General features: G+C 34.2%; 1 protein-coding gene across 2 annotated transcripts in view; it reads right to left on the bottom strand.

Annotated features, from left to right (window-relative positions):
- The window catches only part of LOC115449556 (protein trapped in endoderm-1), a 55094-nt gene that overhangs the window by 15407 nt on the left and 20442 nt on the right, over window positions 1-19245 (bottom strand). For both annotated transcript variants that reach the window (XM_030177409.2, XM_030177411.2), the window contains exon 2: window positions 12462-12734. In XM_030177409.2, coding sequence (XP_030033269.1) covers window positions 12462-12573 — 112 coding nt within the window. In that variant the 5' untranslated portion in view covers window positions 12574-12734. The remainder of the gene's footprint in view (window positions 1-12461; window positions 12735-19245) is intronic.

The following is a 19245-nucleotide window of genomic DNA, read 5'->3' as shown; positions in this document are numbered from 1 at the left end:
TCTAAGATAATAATTCCAAAAGTTAACCATTGGCACATTGGCTGAGATAAGAAGAGTTATATTGAATTAAAACTCTAGACTAAATATTGACAAGTTTACCGACCCGCATCGGGAAAGTTGAATAATATGAATTTATGAGACGAAAGAATTTTAAATTTAAATTTTATTTCCACGATAGCAACGAGACAGATCTAGTTTAAAATAAAATGGGATGGCTTATTATTATCCCAGACGTAAACTACGCACGAGGAATATAATGAGAATCGCACGACAAATTGTAACGTGTTATCCGATGTGTGATGACACAAATTTTTAACTGAAAGGTATTTTCGGACATTGAGTGGTAAAGCCATGTTGTTGATAATTTTGTCTGTCGCATGACACAGCCGGTACGAGGCTTGAAACCTCTGTTTCATTGAAATTCGGCATCAGCGTGATGAGACAGCTTTTCGTTACGTTTTGTATGGCCAGTAAGATTGCCAAACGTCCTCATTAAATCCCCTCTCAAGTTCCAATTCCCAATCTTTAAATATCAATATCACATTTACAATATATCATAGAGTATAAACAAACTAATAACTCTTCGCTTGGCTGCATTAAATTGACTTTAATGACCAACCCCACATGACTGCAATTACTAACAAACGTATACATAAGATCGAATATGTATCGGCGGTCCGTTTCAATTGTATTGACATTAGCTTACAATTAATTCGAGTGCACTTAGCTCAATTAAACCGACACGCAATTTTAGACAACCGATACCGATGACTGTAATGGTCGAGTGGATCGGAATAGGGTGCAGCGAAGGGTGAAGGCGGGAGCGATTTGCGAATTTACTCTTTATTTATTTATTTGTAAAAAGATACACCAACAGCACTACATATTACATCAATCAATATTTAAAATCAATAAGGTACAGCATCTGATATGTGTGCTACTAATGGTGAACACACAGCATTTACCACTAACAACATATTGAATTAAAATCTAAAAAATAATAATAGGAAGTAGGAAGTCTTTACTTAGTTCTACGACGATTTGAAATAAAAGCTCTTTGGTAGCCTATAAATGTTGTTTTTTTTGTATGTCTAGGAATCATGAATGTTCTGCCGATTTCTAAAGGAAATTTTGGGGGAGGAAGAGGTGTTTTTAGGGCTGCCAAAAAACTGTTGGTCAAATGGCTATGCCCCCTATTTCTCGATTAGGGGAGTCTGGAGTGGAACAGTGGAATAGCGCACTGCCTTAGTTTATTGTGCACCAAGTCACCAATGCCACATAAGCTTTAGGTTGGGTCCTGAATATGTTGATACACACCTAAAGTGCGCGAACGTATTATTAAAATGTGGTATACAATATTTAGAAAGTTAAATGTATTATAACCTTCAAAATAACCAGGTAGGTTAAATGACTTAACTTTCGTTTCTCTTTAATACAACAAATTCACACACATTAGTCACTGATTCGGGTAATGGTTTGAATGTTTCACGTTACGCATACTATGATAATCGTAAATCTGATTCATTGCATTTTAATAGTGATTGTAAACTCTATATCACATTTTATTGGGCTGTCTTTCGAATGGCGGAAAACGAGCTTTTTATTGGTTTTTGAAGTGTTGAGGAAAATTTAAATCTATTGTTAATATTACCGCTGATTTCACTTCAAAGTTTTATCTACCATTTTGTGAAACGGTAAGAAGATCTTGGCATCAATTGTTGCCATGTCTATTATTTCTTTGTGCGTAAATTTCAAACTTGAACCGTGTGAAATTAAAGCTATCAGTTAGGAGATAATTTAAACAAGGGATGTACTCTAAAAATTAAATTTTAATGTCATGAAACATGCGTATAAGACATATGGCTTCGACCCAACGTTAGAAGGTGAAAGTGCTGTAGGATTGGTTATTATAGCCAAAATAATGTGATAAAATCGCTACCGCCCACTAAATGTTCCGATATGAACACGATCTTTTGCAGCTGTAGAATGTAATTGATAGATTGGTTTATTTAATTACAATTTATCAGGGAAACTGGCTACAACGCTTGAGACAGCAGCGAGCAGATGTAGGCTCGTGAAATATTAGAGTGTTGGGAGATGCAACCCAGGGACGGGACGATGTACGCACTTAATATGTATGTAGAATACAGGTTATAAGGTCGAATATAGTTACCCAAGGTATTTAGCCATGGTTTTTACCATCGTAATCTGATTTAAATGCATTGGATGGTATGGGCTTGTATATAATGTCTACCAAATTAAAATTTTATCTTATACGTTTATTAATTATTAATCAGTACCTAGTTGAGTAGCGGTCCGGGCCCAGCAGTAGGACAGTATATAATACAGGGCTGATATTATTATATTAATAATTATTGCATTAGACCTATGTACTTTAAGGGTTCAGGAAGCATAGGTGAACCCAAAAGATCTGATTTTTGAATACCTTTTTTAAATTATTAATATTAAATATTTCATTCTTAAATTTTCAGACAAATTTTAATCATAAAAAAAGGTTCAGCATCCTTTCCTATAGTAAAATAGATAGGGAAAGAATGAATCTTTCGGACTGTGTTCTCAGTTCTAGATGCTCAAGGTAGCGTTGGTAAAAACAAGCTGGCCAATTTATGCGGTATAAAATTCTTTTCGCAACCGACCTGTGGAAATTTTATGTGTTTTGTAGTACTCAATGATTTGGATTGTTTTTAAATTATTATTACGTCCTTCTTCATGGTGTTTGTTTGGGTTTTTCAAACGTGAGGTATGGAATCTAAACAAGAAATTCCTTTGAATTGTTTGTTGATTAGGCTTTTAAGAATTAAGAAGAGAATTCAATAATATTTGTTACAATATTTAAGGAGAATCTCATTTAATATGCTATGAATATTTTTTGCCTTGAACAATATAAATCATTGAACTGATTTCCGAGTAGTGTTTTTGAATCATTTTAGGATTTTTTATCGATATAATGCTTTAGAACTAACAGTATATATTAATATGTGATGAAAATTATTGTACCCTTTTTAAGCACATTGCGCGCAGGGAGCAGTGTGAGATTCGATATCATTAAAGTTCTGATAGAGAAGAAATGTAGAAAAAAATAATTAAATATATACTTCAATAAATTAAATTAATTTACTTAAGTTCAATATTTTTTTACAAAATAGTTGTTACAGAGAGAGCACTTGTGAATGTTGAACTAGTTTGATTAATTGATGACGACTTATAAATATACTCGGATTTAATGTTTCTTGTTACGTAATATCACTTCCTTTGGATACGTAAATAGTGTAGTGCGTATTGAACTCACAAAGAGACGGGAGGGTGCGGGTTCGGTTATTGCATTAAAATAAATGTAAACAGTGAAAGTTTATTGCATTCACTCATATTTTTTACCAATTGTTTCAAGAACATTATACCTATACATTGGCATGTATAAATAAATATTTTGTCATATATTACCACAGGAAATCCGTCGTATGAATTGAAACTACAAATTATAATCAAATTAAAAAATTACCGAGTTTTTGTAAGAATCATCCAGTAATTTAGAAACAGTATCCGTAAATAAGAAAGGCTATAAAATCTTCATACTTATCATTAACACGAACAATTATTCAGTGCACACCGTAGACGAGAGAAAGCCTATCGAAGTAATTATATGCAGATTTAATAGCCATTGCCCGTCCGCGTAGTTATCGCGATGATTTATTTTTCATACCGGGTTCAACATTCCGGACGTTATAAGTCATTCTTCTTTGTTTTACATAAAAAATAAAAGCAGAAAATAAGTTTTATTAGTTGTATGTAAATTCGTCTTAACGAGGGAACGATGACGAGCAAGAGTTGATAAGCGCCATGCCGCCATAAACAGTTTTAACCATTGACGTATCTTAAGACACTATCGTCTATATAAACTATTTGTTCAAAATCTGAACTAAAATGGCAACCAAAACTTCACTGTTATAACCTATTTATTTACTTAAACAACAAATCATTTTACTTATTTGACTAATATTTTTTTTTCAAATCCACGTTTACACACTCGAGTTCTTATATCATGAGGGCTACTGCGTACACAACCACAAGCTGTCAATATTGATCATACTAAAGTCAGATAGAATGGATTGCAGTTCATTTCAGTTGAACAAAGTGAATGTTCGGAATGCCAAATCTAGAACGTAGTACATATATATTGATGGTGTTTACCTTCATAATATGTTGTAGCTGTTTGTAATTAGTTTTAATAGCATAAATATTATTAACGATACTTCGTATTATACGATTTATTTTTGAATTTTTTGATATTCACGGCTTGAGGAAATCATAAAATTTTAATAAAGTAATTTGGAACACGTATGGAGGTATTGTTATTTTATTTTACACGAAAATGGCGCATAAAAACTGAAGGATAACTCAAGGTGCATACAACAAAAGAAAAAAAGTAACATTAAAGGTGTAGGTACAAAAGAAAACGTAGATATTCAATAAAATATTTTTATGAGGGTACATCGAAATAAAACTAGTTTTCGGATTTATCATGGTTTTTTAAATTTAAATTTTCTCCCATTTCGAAGACTGCAGCCTTCATTGTTTCGGATCGCACTGAGGTCTTGGCGGTCCTAAAAGTCAACATTACAATATCTACTTACATTTTACAGTTATAAAATGTCTTGGTGAAAATATTATTTACTTACACATAGGGTTGGTAAATATATTTTTAAACACTGTGCAGTACAGTTGAACTTATGTATAACCATTATATTATATTCAGTTAACCATTCTAGTTGGATTTCCTGTAAATATTTGTCATGAACCAGTGCTGCTGGTTTGATTAGTAAATGGAGTTTATCTTATTGTAGAATGTGGATGTGATGAAACTTTATAGAGTTTAGATTGCAAAATGGGTAGAAATGTTCTATTCGGCCGCTAATACTGGATTTCAATTGGAATCAAATTGTGTGTACGAGTTTTACTTATCTATTCAAATTTTGAATTCTATCTGCGATTTAGATGCATCTGTTATCGTAAACAAAGCATGCCTATTAACTTTGCAGATCAATACATATTTTTTTAATTTAAATAGCCTTGAAGAATTAACTATTTTTCACATAACAATAGCGGGTCAGATTTGTTAGAAAATTTAATTCCTGGAAACTATTTTATTCTTTGTTTACTTTTACTTATTTAGCACGACAAAATGACTGCATTGCCTTTCGACACTATGATACCGGCATACTGAGATGGTTCTTCATCCTACAGCGGAAGGCCCCAGGATTATAGGAATACGCGCCCAGGCAAACTATTCCAAAACCTGACGGCGCGGCAAAGGAAAGAGTTTTAGTACTTTTTTCAACATGATATTTGACTAGTCTCTGAAACTATTAAACAAAACTTTACATTAACTTGCCAAAAGCGAAGGAGATTTTTTCACTTTTATGTATATGCTACGAGAATATGATTTTTCACTTAAATTTGATAGCATCTACACCATTTAATGCGTTACGAATGCATAGTTTCAGTCTGACCATGTTAAGAGACTTTCACCGGCGCTGCTTTTTAATTGCCCTTTCTCAAATATTTGTATTTTTATGAAGATAGATCGTCTTATCTTTGAATATTATCATTAAGATTGTGTGGTAGATTATGAATTAACATTAAGCATTCTTATTACGTGTAATAGAATATAATGAGACATAGAGGCGAAACTGAATAGTAGAGTATAGTGAATACGTGATATTCATAATGACTCCCCCAACAAGCTCCGACACATAATTAAGGATGTTTATTCGAATCTCTTTATTTTAGAGTTTTTTTTTTACATTTTTACGTATATATACTTAAAAAACATGCATATAAACATATTAAAAAAATAATGACCTTCCGATGGCGAAGCTCAAGACCCAAGCCACCGGTTAGGGATTCAAAGTGAGGAATCGAATAATTGTTAGTAATATTGCCTCATAATCTCAGGCTTACATAGTTGTAATCAGAATTGTTGTCTTCTTATCGTGCTTTGTTTATTCTTATAATTGTTAGCTAGTAAAATATTGTTTTGTTACATTATGATGATTTGTAGTTAGCATGTTTTTTTTGTTAAAGTATTGATGTATACAAGCGTTAGTAATTAAATAAATAAAAAAAAACTGGTGCCCCCACTTTCCACCGTGTGTATTCCGTCCTATTATGTGATGGAGGGTGTCTATGGTTCTCAGGCACAAGTTCCAGACTCCGGACAGATGCTGTGTAGAAAAACCCAATATCACTTTGCCCGACCTGGGGATCGAACCCGCGACCTTAGCACTGCAGGCGTAATACACCTATGTCATCGAGGTAGTCAGAATACAGAGATCAAGCACCTATAAAAAATATTTCGATTACTATGCGCCTACAATGTATTGTATGTTTTAAGTACTTTATACATTATCACCATAATTAATACATTAATTAGGCTAGTCTATAAATGCAAAATAGGGTATAGCAGTAATGTAGGCCAATGAAATATTTCCGGGCTATTTATGTTATGAGTAGAGTTTAGCAGGTATTCGAAAATACAATAAAGTGTTTTAAATACCTCTTTTTTAAAATCATAATAATAATAATTCATTTATTTGTTAAATACTGAAAAAGATTATTACATGTCATTAATGAGCTCAACGTATTCTGCCGTTTTTAGGGTACAAATATTTTCTACAAACTTATCATGAAAGAAATCATTTACATAATTATAACATTTATTAAGAAGTAACTTAAAATATTTACTTCATACATTCGTTGTTCCAGAGTGTGATGTAATTAAAAAGGGAGTATATTAATAAAAATAAAATACGTATAAACAAAGCCACTGTAGCTATTTAAAGCTCTTAAACAAAGCTCTATTGTTAGTCTCTCTATAAATCGTCCCTCGTGGTTGATGGTATACTGTGCAGTGTAAATTGACAGCGTGATGGATTCTGTCAGCTAACAACCCTCGTTTGTTATCGACGCAGTGTCAAACTGCACTTAGGGTTAAGTGGTTTTTCTGATGACCTATAGTATAGTCGAGATGTCTAGTAATCAGAATTGTGACGGTCTGTCTTAGTGGATATATGTAAGCTATCTTTGGATATTCCTACTATTGCTTTGTAAAACAAAATAAGTTTCGAATAAAATAAACATTAATAAAACAGTTACTCAATTGTTTTGCCTTCTCGGAACCCCTCCACTAACACTTAAACTTTATGGTATAGCATTAAAGTTCAAATTGACTTTTAAGTATTATTACGAATCTTTTGTATGGGAATATAGAAAAGTGTTGTTTTAGGCTTTTTCAAGCATTTTTTTTTTAATTTTCTCTCCGTAAGAACCATTCTCGCACTTTAAGGAATATTAAAAAAAAAAAATTAGCGAAATCGGTTCAGCTGCTCTCGAAACTTGCGCCTAGCAAGGCAGTCAGCGATTTATTTTTATATTATAGATGTTCAATTGATTATTTCTATTCCAAAAGAGTTCCATGTACGCGAACCGCGACTAAAAGTTAAAGTATATTTATTTATTTTGAATTAACCACTTAAATTCTGGGAAAATTGCATGCAGGGGATAGTAGTTTGTGGAAGGGTAAACAATAGCTTATCCATATGGATCTATCAACCCTTATCGCAGTATTGACAAAGTCCCCAGGGAGCGCTAATTAATAACAGCCACCCTCGCTTGGATGTTTATCGGTTCAATATCTGTTTACTTATTTAGGTAATTGATAGCTGGATATTACGTTAATGAACTCTTGCCAATTATCCGATATTTTTCCATTGTATGTGAATTTTTATGTACAGTTATAACAGTATATTCATTTTTTTTAATTAATTAATTAAATAGTGTATGTTGTTATGTATTTTAAATGTTTTATCATTTTTATAAAATAATGGTTTACAGTGAAATGGACTATCAAAACAAAAGTCACGCGTTGGAAATCAGCTCGCAACCTCTAATTCCTGAAATACGTGTGTATTCTTGATAAAGACCAGCTTTTACTCGCGGCTTTGCCCGCGTGAAGGAGTTTTCCAGGATAAAAATCCCGCTATATATTTTCTTGGGTTAGAAAGTAGTCTATAACCTTCCCAGGGTCTTAAACTATCTCCATACCGAATTTCATAAAATTCCGTTCAGTATATTTTCATAAAATCGATAACATACAGACAGACAGAAAATGGTGCTGTTTTATAATATTTATAGATTAACTAATAAAGCGTCGTTTATAAACTCTTAAGAACACTCAGTTCCACCGTAATTTTTGTCAATATTTAGCTGTAGATTCGGAATGCGGTCCAAGTTTTTGTGTACATTCGATTTTGATGTATGAGGTCACAGTAAATATTTGTTAAAACGTTCTCGTTGTCTTATATGATTGTTTATGGTTCTGTAGAAGGTTATTAAGTCGAAGTGCGGTATTAGTGGTGAAGGGTGCATATAAATTGATTTTTGCCGACTTCCCTTTTCTAATTTATGTAATATCTATTTAACATTAGAACGATTGGCAGACAGCCTTCATGCGTATATAGTACTATTTGTAATAAATGTTGTGTTGGGTTCTCTTTCAGCAATTTTCACCGTTCGCTGCTGATGGGTATAGACTATAGATATTAAATACTTTAAATAAATGTATATCGTTTTGTTATTGTGCATTCGAGGCGTTTTTATTCTGTGATGTCGGCAAGTTTCGGAGTTTGATACTCTCAAAATTAAAACATAGTCTTTTTGGATTTCTCTCATTTTCACTAATCTTATTTTATCTTTCTTTAGAAATTAGGCAAAAATTCCGCTTTAAAAATGACTTAAAATATTGTCTTTTCAACCAAACTTTGATCCTGCACCCTTTTAACGCATTCGTAAACCCCCACCTAAGCTTCTCTAAACAAATTTAAGCACAATAACTCATTCATAATCCATTTCCCGTTTTTTGTCATCAACACGGGATAAAGTCGACCCAACTAAGATCCGAGTTATCCCTGTCCCTACGGCTTAGTCACGGTACAAGGGCGCTGTTGTCCCGGGGTCATTAGCCCGGGATTCATCAACATTTTTATTGGACTACGGGCTCCTTTCATCGGGTTTTATTCGTTTTTGATATCATTTAATACTGGGTAAGGTTCGTTATTTCATCATGATATTTTTTTAAGAGACAGCAACGAAACAGGATACAACTCGCTTTAGATTGCGTTACGACTGACATTAAACAGCCTTCTAAGAATGTGGCAAAAGACGATACGGGAGTTAATGTCGTTTTATTATGATTGGTTGAGAGACGATCACGTGATTCACGCATTAGTGTTTCGGCCAATCATAATCTTCGTAATTAAACGACGTGACCTTTCGTGTAGTGTTTGTTTCGCCGTACTCCAGGGGACTTGTATTAGTACATAAAATACATACATAACATCACGCATTTATCCCCGAAGGGGTATGCAGAGGCGCAACTAGGGCACCCACTTTTCGCCAAGTATGTTCCGTCCCATGATGTGATAGGGGGTGAGCCTATCGCCATATCGGGCACAAATTCCAGACTCCGGGCTGATACTGAGCAGAAAAACCCAAATATCACTTTGCCCGACCCGGGATTCGAACCCAGGACCTCAGAGCGCTATTGTACCGGACATGCAATACAACTACGCCACCGAGGCAGTCTTGTATTAGTAACTAGAATTATAATTCACAAAGTAGTGCGCGGCACTGCTCTGCGCTCAGTACAGTACAGTAAGATATTGTGATAACGTGTCGTGAGTCGACTGTGAAAGGCAGGTCGCAGGTTCGATTCCTATGTAGGAGCAAAAAGACATAATTTTCATATTTTTTGGGTCTTGATTTATACCGGCTGGTTATGGAACACACTCGGTAGAGAAAGCTACAGGTGTTAAGAGCTTTTCATCGTATGTTCTGCGATCAGTATCCGTTCAGGGAAAAAATATTTATTTACATTTGCTTATCCAATTCTCTCCTATGATAGTCTGATTGAGCTCTAGTATGAGTGTAGCACTAGTAATAAACTCGATGAACATATCTTCATTAATGGCGAACAGTATTGAGGTTGTAATTGTTTTGTTGCCATTTTTAGTTTTTAGTCACGCCGACTGAACCCGTGGCCGCGTGCTGTAAACATTTGCCGAACGAATTCTAAGAATACTATTCTGACGGTTTGATTAAGCGAAACACATGATTATTTTAAACATAGATATAAGAATTTTTCAACAATAAGACCAATTTTTATTTGTTTTAGTTGAATATTTTTATGTATGAATAATGATCGGCCGCGTGGTGGCAAGCGCCACGCCCACCCGTAAACTGTTGCAACACAACTTTGTGTTACGAAGTGCTGCATTGCGCTCTTTATCTCTGAAACATCATGTTAGTGTAAAAAATCTTAGGAATTTCATCACATGTATTTGTAGGCAAAATGAGAATATAGTTTGTAGTAATTAGGAATCTTGAAAAGGATGTTGGATGAATTGCATGTATATGACTAAGTGTGTGCTTATCTTCATGAAGATTCGTTTCGACTATTCTTCATAATGAAAAACCGTAGGCCTAAGAAAAGACGTATATATAGGTGTACTCTATGATATTTAACAAACAATTCCAACAATCGAGCTCTATTACATTTCTGAGATATCCACCCACCGATTCATTTAGGAACGATAACAATATGGACTCAAAAATATTCAGTCTATTCGAAATAAATTCCGAACAATAAATAAGTCCCGCGTGGTACCACATTTTGTTCTAAATTTAAAAAAATAATTCAAACATCGAACGCACGCGGGTAGTGATGTTCTGTGTTTGTTTACGCAGGTGGCGATAGCGGGAGCGCCGCCGCCGCTGTGCCGCGTCCGTGTGCCTCACTGGCTATCGACATTCGACTGTCGACTCGCTGGCAACTGGTAACGCGCTGTTTGATGTCCGATTACGACTGGCACTTAACGCTTTATGTTGCATTTGTGTTAAGTGACCGATTATTGAACGCTTTCTAGTGATAGTCGTATACGTATGTTAGACATACATGAGAGGAATACAAATGCGTTCTCAATGCTCGTGTGAGTCGGCTTTACAATGAAAGAGTTCCGAATATTTGAGTTTGTTTGTTTGGAATTAGCTTCCTTTAACTAATAATTGTTACTAAGGCGTTGTACGCATTAGAGACAGTGTTGCCAATCATATTAATACAAAAATATACCTATACATGCTTAAAGAAGTGTAAACATAAATTTAATAAACGCCAAATCTACAGTTTTATTTTATATTATTCAATGTAATAAATATAATATAGTACATGAAAAAAGAATTACGCAAAAAGTCTGACTTTTAATCAAATTAACGATATAAACTCGGAAATAAAAAATGTACAATAATAATTATAATACATGAAACATTAGTATTATATTAAATATCGATGCTATGATCTATATTCTTTTAAATTTGCAAATCTTCTGGATTTTCTCTCACTTTTTTGTTATTAAAATCATAATATATTATATATTCATATTTATATAAAAACAGACAATATTCAAAGAACTGTAAATTCTCAGTTACAACTGTAGCTTTGGCTACACTGTAAAGACAAAGTAATGATTATTATATTAAAATTACAAAATTCGTAGTCGGTAATTTTGTAGGCTACAAAGAATTAGAGAGCATTTATAAACAACGAGTAAGTATACAGATTTGGTGGTTCATAATTTTGCGGTTGATTCTACAATTTCCTTATTGTTTAATTGAACTACAACATATAAGACAAATCAAGGAGCGGTTTATTTAAGTATTTACATTGCTTCGTCACAATATATAGTCGACAGCTATGATACAAACATGATGAATCCACATTTGTCGGTTAAGGAATCATCTTCACTGTAAGTACTGACGCCTAAGTTCGGAACTTCCGTGTTAGTCGTATCAAAGCTCGAGACTGCGGCGCTAATTATAAAGTAAAATGTCTAACCGCGTTGTTATAGTTACGCGCGTTCTTGAGTATTACGTCTTCACTTTGCTATTTCTCCCGACTGAGTTTTGAAACAATTTATTTTTTTAATAGAATCGATCTGGATTGGATCTCGCTAAATGCTCTGATCTGTGTGTTTTAACGTTATCTAGCAAATTAAATAAATTGAAATGGTGCAACAGTTCGTCTATTAATTCTGTTTCGTATTATAACACGTAGGTAGAGGACATTGGCGGTTCGGCTTTGGTCCGCGGTCGGGCGTACGGATAAAAATAAGTGTATCCAGAATCCAGACGACGGGTCCGCGGAATGTATCTTCGGGATGCGATGTATATTAGATATGACAGTGTTTGTACAGCGCGCGTCACTGTAAACAAGGCCTCAACGGTTTCAGCGCATACGTATTTAGTGGTACGCCGGCCGATCAACGAGCGTGTATGTTGTGTAAACAAACATAAACTATCGACGTAATAAACTATAAAAGGCGTACACTTACCGACAACGCCGACAACACTAAAAACACAGGCGCACACCGCGGCCAGTATCGTGGCCTCCGTCGGGTAAAACGTGCCATTATGCAAGTCGATATCTGAGTAATTCGCTTCCATTTTATCGATAATGCGCACTTCACTAACACTTAACACTGGTATTGGAATTAAAATGCATTTTTTATTGTATTTTTGGTAATTTAGCACTCATTATAGTCTGTTTTCGTTTAGTCTGAGTGTCACCCATCTGGATAGTGATCACAGATCCATGATGCCGGTATCTGAAACAAAAGGTGGCGAGTTAGATTACAGGTCTTATAGAGCTTGCCTTGTATGTAAAGTAAATTGTTTTTGCAAGTCAGCATTTATGGAAATGTCAAGGAGACAAAAACGAATGAGAGCTTGGGACGTGTAATTTGAATATTAAGCGTGTCGTTTGAATCTAATACAGATACATTAATAACTAATGCGTGTTCTTATGATGTGGGCGCAAGAACTAACGAGAAAACAATACCGAGATCTGTAGATGAAACTTTGATATAGGTCTAAGTCCGTTAAAATGAGAAAACTAAAACCAGGATTTTTCATAAAAGATTAGTTATTAATGGATGATTTTTGGCACAATGTGCAAAGGTGAAGATGAGATGAGGTTTCATTTAGTAACGCAATTTCCAAATGACCCAATATTTGACGTAATTTGTTTTTTGAAAATCCAAATTTTATATACAACTGGAATGGTTATTAAATTATTTTTTAAATACAAACGGCAAACACACCTGCACCGCGCAGGAGCTTCTATACTACAGGAGACAAACCGGTTTTTACGAAACCATCTTTTTACGTCATGGTGTTACAACTTTCAGGGAAAAAATTGTAGTTATTAGAAACTGTACCGTATGGGTGACGTGAAAATTTCTTGTAATAACCGCGGTTTGACCATCATCCTACTAACACAATTAGTGGCGAAATGTACGCTACGTCATAGTAAAGAAGGGTTAACAATTTCAAGAGGTAAAAAAAATGCCTTAGTTAACATATCTTTGACAATTTTACAGAAAACAAAAACTAAGATAAACGCAAATAAACCTAAAACGAAAGCCAGTGATTACACCTTGCTGCTTGACAGTTGTACGGATTATTTAGATTCCATCAATATTAACTCTACCACCACTTCGGAAAGCAGTTCTCACCAGAGAAGAACTGGCAAGAAACTAGTGGTGCTCTTTTCAAAATCAGTTTGACCTATTAACAATAGTACATGGTACAAAGAAAAAAGTATATATTTTTTTTATTGCTGTTTAGGGATACGAAAAATATCCTAAAGGCGGTTCAACAACCTTTATGTTTATTAGTGTTAACGATGTCAAAATACATAACCGCAGAGACATTACTGGATGCGTTCAAAAGCAAGGGTAATGGCTTCGTATAAACACTGAGTAACGTGTTGTGACGTCACACGAATGTTTGTTTAATGACGGAACTGATGCGGTTTCAGAACGCATCCTCCGTTTAGTAATTCCTATGAGTAGTGTACTGAGAAATGATGTGATGAAGCTTTCTTGAGTCGGCATGCGGTCTGGCGATTCACTACTTATTCGTACATTTGTTGCCTGGTTTTGCTAGCACTTTATAGCAGTTTGATTAAAAAACATAACTCATTTATGAAACCACAGAAATTTGATGGAAATCATAAGGTTGCTAAAACCTATATGTGCATTTTAAAAAACAATTTCAATGAAACATGACTGTGGAATAGTCCGCTATCATCCTCTACGAATCAACCGTTACCGAAAATTTTTAATCAATTCTTTCTCCTCCACATTTAAATAGAGATAACAATGTGTTTCATTGCTACCAGGACGAAATCTTACAACAATTGACCAAACATGCGTGTTATGTAAATGTATGGTAATGCGGATCGCGTGACTTCGCTTGCCTGATGGACAGTTCATCGCTTTCAAGTCACCCGTTCAATGAATGTATTACCCGTGTTTGGTTTATAAACACGTTTTATTTAGGGTTCATTTTTATTTAACACCATTTACGAACAGTGCAGTGTCATATTTTCGAATAGATTTACTACTTTTATTAATGGCCGTTTTCAATATACGATCTTAATCTTAATTTTCGATCTAATTCTGTGTATATAGAATAATCACGATAAGTCAATTGCATGTCTGAAAATTTTTGTTGTGATTGGCCCATTTTTGCGATGGATCGAGAAATCGATTCAGATCGGTTATTGGAAATTGCTGTTATAATTCGATCTTAATTCCCATTACTAAACCATTTATATAATATCAGCCCTGTGTTATATACTGCCCCACTGCTGGGCACGGGTCTCCTCTAGAGAGGAGATTAGGCCTTAGTCCATCACGCTGGCCTAGTGCGGATTGGTAGAGTTAAACCAGACTTCTAATAAATAATAAAATTCAAAAATCATTTGTATCAAATCTAAACGCAGAATTAAAAGCAATATGTCCAGTTAATGGTTGACTACAGTATCAGCAATCAGTTAGCGTCTAAGTAATGTTCTGATTTACAGCCTCGATACTGCCGCTGATTGGTCATTGGTAGAGTAAATAGAACATTATCAACGGTATGTAGTTGTAGGTCGGAATTTATGTAACTTTTAACCTTATGTGTATATAAATATAGATATTTGCTTCTTGATTCAAATGAAATAATTTATTTTGAACCTGTAAAATGTTATACATTATTTAGATTCCGTCAATATTAACTCTAACACCTGTTCAGATAGGAGTTCTCACCAGAGAAGAACAGAAGAAAGAACTCTAGTGTTGTTCTATTCAAAATCAGTTAAGGTATAAACTACAGTACATGATACAGAGTAAAAAAAAAATATTGGTTTTTTTATTGTTGTACCTAAAGGGCAGTTCATTCTTATACTTGCAATATAATTTATAGTCTAGTGGTTTTTTTTGATAATTCTTAGACAATTGTTTTAGCACTGCGCCATCCCGGTAGAGTCCTTACCTACGTACACATGATAAAGCGTTCTAAAATCTGATGCGCATACATTTTTGAACTTCCTTATGACTTTACAAATATTTTATCACATAAAGAAATAGATTATTTTAACAATAATATTTTTTTTCTTTTATATTTTGCATATAATTTTTATATTTAATTATCTATAAATCACATGTTTCATTGGATTTATGTTGAATTAAGCCTATATTATTGAGTAGGTATGATTTAACACCACAGAATTTGCAATTACCGAATATTAAACAAAATAAAACCTATAAACATGTTGTCTACTTTCACAAACATAACTCCAAGAAGCGTGAATCATCGCGCCGCATCGCATAAGAATCTATCATGACTCAATCAAGTGACGAATTTTATTTACTTTTTGCATTTTTGTATGATTTATATCGGCCAGTTTTTGTACTAGTCAAGAACAGGCTAGAATTGATATAAATTAGAACGAGCAAAACTTGATTAAGGTGATTGCATGGTACATTTTTGTTGGTCATTTTGGGGTTTTTTTATACGATTCATGTCAACGGCATATATGTATTTTTTATTTTATTTAAATAAGATTATTTAACAGTACACACATTTCTTATTTTTAATATAAATTACTGAAATCACATTCTGATCTGTGTACCAATTAATGGTGAATGCAGTATGCACCACGACTTTTTTGCCTATGGAGGGAAATGGCAAGTAAAATTTACAGGGCCATTTTGATATGGCGTTACTTAATGAAACCAATACTTATCTTCCTGAAAATATCACTTACAATATAGTAACTCAAACCGTAGATGTTAAATAAAAATGTATAAATTATGAACGAAATAAATATTAATAAAAAGTAATTTTAATTTTATTTTCCCTAATGCCACTTCTACTAGTAAGAGAATTTGGCGCAGCATCACAATTTCAGTCAGAAATACACACATGTACTTACTTAATTCGCACTTAACTACAAAATAAAAAATCCTTACTTTTTGGATTTTTTATGAAAACATTCGTAATTCATGAATGATTTTTGGCACAATGTTAGAAGCAAGACGAGTATGTGGTTTCATTTATGAACATAAACTATATTTCCAACACCTCCCTGTCTTTCTATTGGACAATATTGTACTCTGCCTATTTACCAATAAATAAAATTCGTAAACTAGAAACATGGAGTTTTCTCAACATCCAAAATATTGCCGGCACATGTAATTACTTCAACATGTATAGACAAAACAAAAATATTTTTTCGTAATGTCACAAACTAGTAATTGAAGTTGCAACCAGAGATCATAAAACACCTACGACTTCCTGTCCGCACATGGGTTCCTTAGCGGGCTTGATGATGTAACGTCATTGTTTATGGCTGTAGTCCATGTTAAAACATCTTATCTTAATTGTATATCGGAAAAGGACGTAGGGGGACATGCTGCCGAAATTAGGGACTTATGTTATTACATTAATCTTGATGCTTATTATAGCAATTATTTTTTGCCTGTGACTCCGCCTGCGTGGTAACGTTTTTCCGGAATAAATATTTAAAACAGTAGCCAATAGCACTCAGAAGTAATATAGAAAAGAAAGAAAGAAAAATAATTTATTTGTCACAGACAGATGTGCATAGGTAGAGACGTATAAAGAAAGAAAAAAACAAAGAAAAATTATATAGGTTCCTATTAGTGAAAGAATTTTCTAAATCGGTTAAGTAGTTCCAGAGATTAGCCCCTACAAACATACTTACAAACTTTTCCTCTTTATGTTAGTAATGATTAAGCCGTAACAGCCAACAGGAGTTAGATCTATAATAATATCAGCCCTATATTATATACTGTCCCACTGTTGGGCACGGGCCTCCTCTACTGCTGAGAGGGATTAGGCCTTAAACCACCACGCTGGCCTAGTGCAGATTGGTAAAATTCACATACGTCATTTCTCAGATATGCAGGTTTCCTCACGATGTTTTCCTTCACCGTTAAAGCAAGCGATAATTCACAAAGAATACACACATCATTTTAGAAAAGTTAGAGGTGTGTGCCCTTGGGATTCGAACCTGCAGATATTCATCTTGGCAGTCCGCATCTATACCTAACTAGGCTATCGTCGCTTTTATCTATAGTAAAATCAAAATTCTCTAAATGTTAAAACCATGGTGGGTCATAACATACCATTGTTATTGACTTATTGCGACACTTAATTCCATAAGACATTAGTGTGGTAAAATCATTATCAAAAATTTCTACTGAAAGTAGCGATTTTTTTAAAGTCTAAATGTGCCGTGCATATCATCAACCTTGAATTAAGATTTCCTTTCTAATATTTAAATATTTTATGGTCCGACTCATTGCTACGTCATCAATTTAACCACAATAACTTCGGAAGTTTACCTTAACACGTAATTTAAAAGAAAACCAGTAATGTGACACATAGCACATAATTACAAACAGATGTATGTATGTTATTGTACTTCATAGTTACAAGAGTTGCAGCATAAAGTTTATGGATAATAGAATGTAGACTAACGAGGGATGATTACCCCTCGACAATCGACACAATTATGCCGGCCTGTTGGAACCAAATATACACAGCCGATCCCGGAAGGTGACGTATCTATGGGCCACTATGGCGGGTTTTAACACCTTGAGTACGGTGGTCGCTATTCGAACGTATATAACATATATATTCTACCACGAACATAAAGTCATAATGTATGACAAATCTGACAATGTATGTGGGAGTTAACTACTCCTAACGAAATATGTTTTTAAAGATATCATAATTTACATAAATGAAGTGCTTGATTCGCACTTACCATTTAAAATATTCTCTTAAAGTATAATTGGGCTCTATCCTTATAGGTAACTGTTACCGTTTATAAAAGGAAAGATGCCTGACTAGGATGCTAAATTAGAGAGGTAATAAGTAAAAGACAATAGATAATAATTGTGACAAGTACTTATTAATCAAAGGTACTTTTTAAAGATGAATAGTGATATATTTTAAAGGACATCATGTCTTCCACACATTATTTTAATCCTTATAACGGCTGTTAAATACGTCTAACGACTAACCTATAACCTTACTTATAATTTTGTTTACCGGATATATTAGAGGTATTTTCGCATACGGGAAATGTCTAAAACTAGGAGGAACATTAGATTTTTCAAATAACTGTACTAATAGCTACATCAGTCACTTCTAGGTCTTATTTGTGCGACTGCCGCGGTGGCGTAGTTTATTACGGTACGACTACAGTACTGAGGTCTCAGGTTCGTACCCTGGGTGATGAAAAGTGATATTGGGTTTTATATTCAGTATTAGCCCGAAGTCTGGAATTTGTACCCGATGGGGCGAGCCTATCGTCCTCTATGACGTGGGACGTCACACAACAGAACCTGGGTGCACCAGTTGTGCTTACCTCTTCGAGAAAAAAAACCGTGTGTGTCGTTTTTATTTAGAATCTTTACAAGCATAATCACTACATAGTATAAAACAAAGTCGCTTTCTCTGTCCCTATGTGTGTTTAAATCTTTAAAATTACGCAACGGATTTTGATGCGGTTTTTTTTAATTGATAGAGTAATTCAAGAGGAAGGTTTATATGTATAATAACATCCATTAAATAGTGGATAAATATTGCACCCGTGCGAAGACGGAGCGGGTCGCTAGTAATTTATATAAAGATCTCAATTCGCATATTCATACACAATTCGCAACACTCGGTCCGTCGGTGCGGTCACCCATCGCCCCACAATCGATAACGCATACAAATAGCCGTTAATAACGTGTGGCGTCCTAGCATCCT

Source organism: Manduca sexta, chromosome 15 (genome assembly GCF_014839805.1).
Source record: "Manduca sexta isolate Smith_Timp_Sample1 chromosome 15, JHU_Msex_v1.0, whole genome shotgun sequence".
In the NCBI taxonomy this organism is placed as follows: Eukaryota; Metazoa; Arthropoda; class Insecta; order Lepidoptera; family Sphingidae; genus Manduca; species Manduca sexta.
Note: the sequence above shows the minus strand (reverse complement) of the source record. Positions and strands in the feature narration are given on the sequence as shown.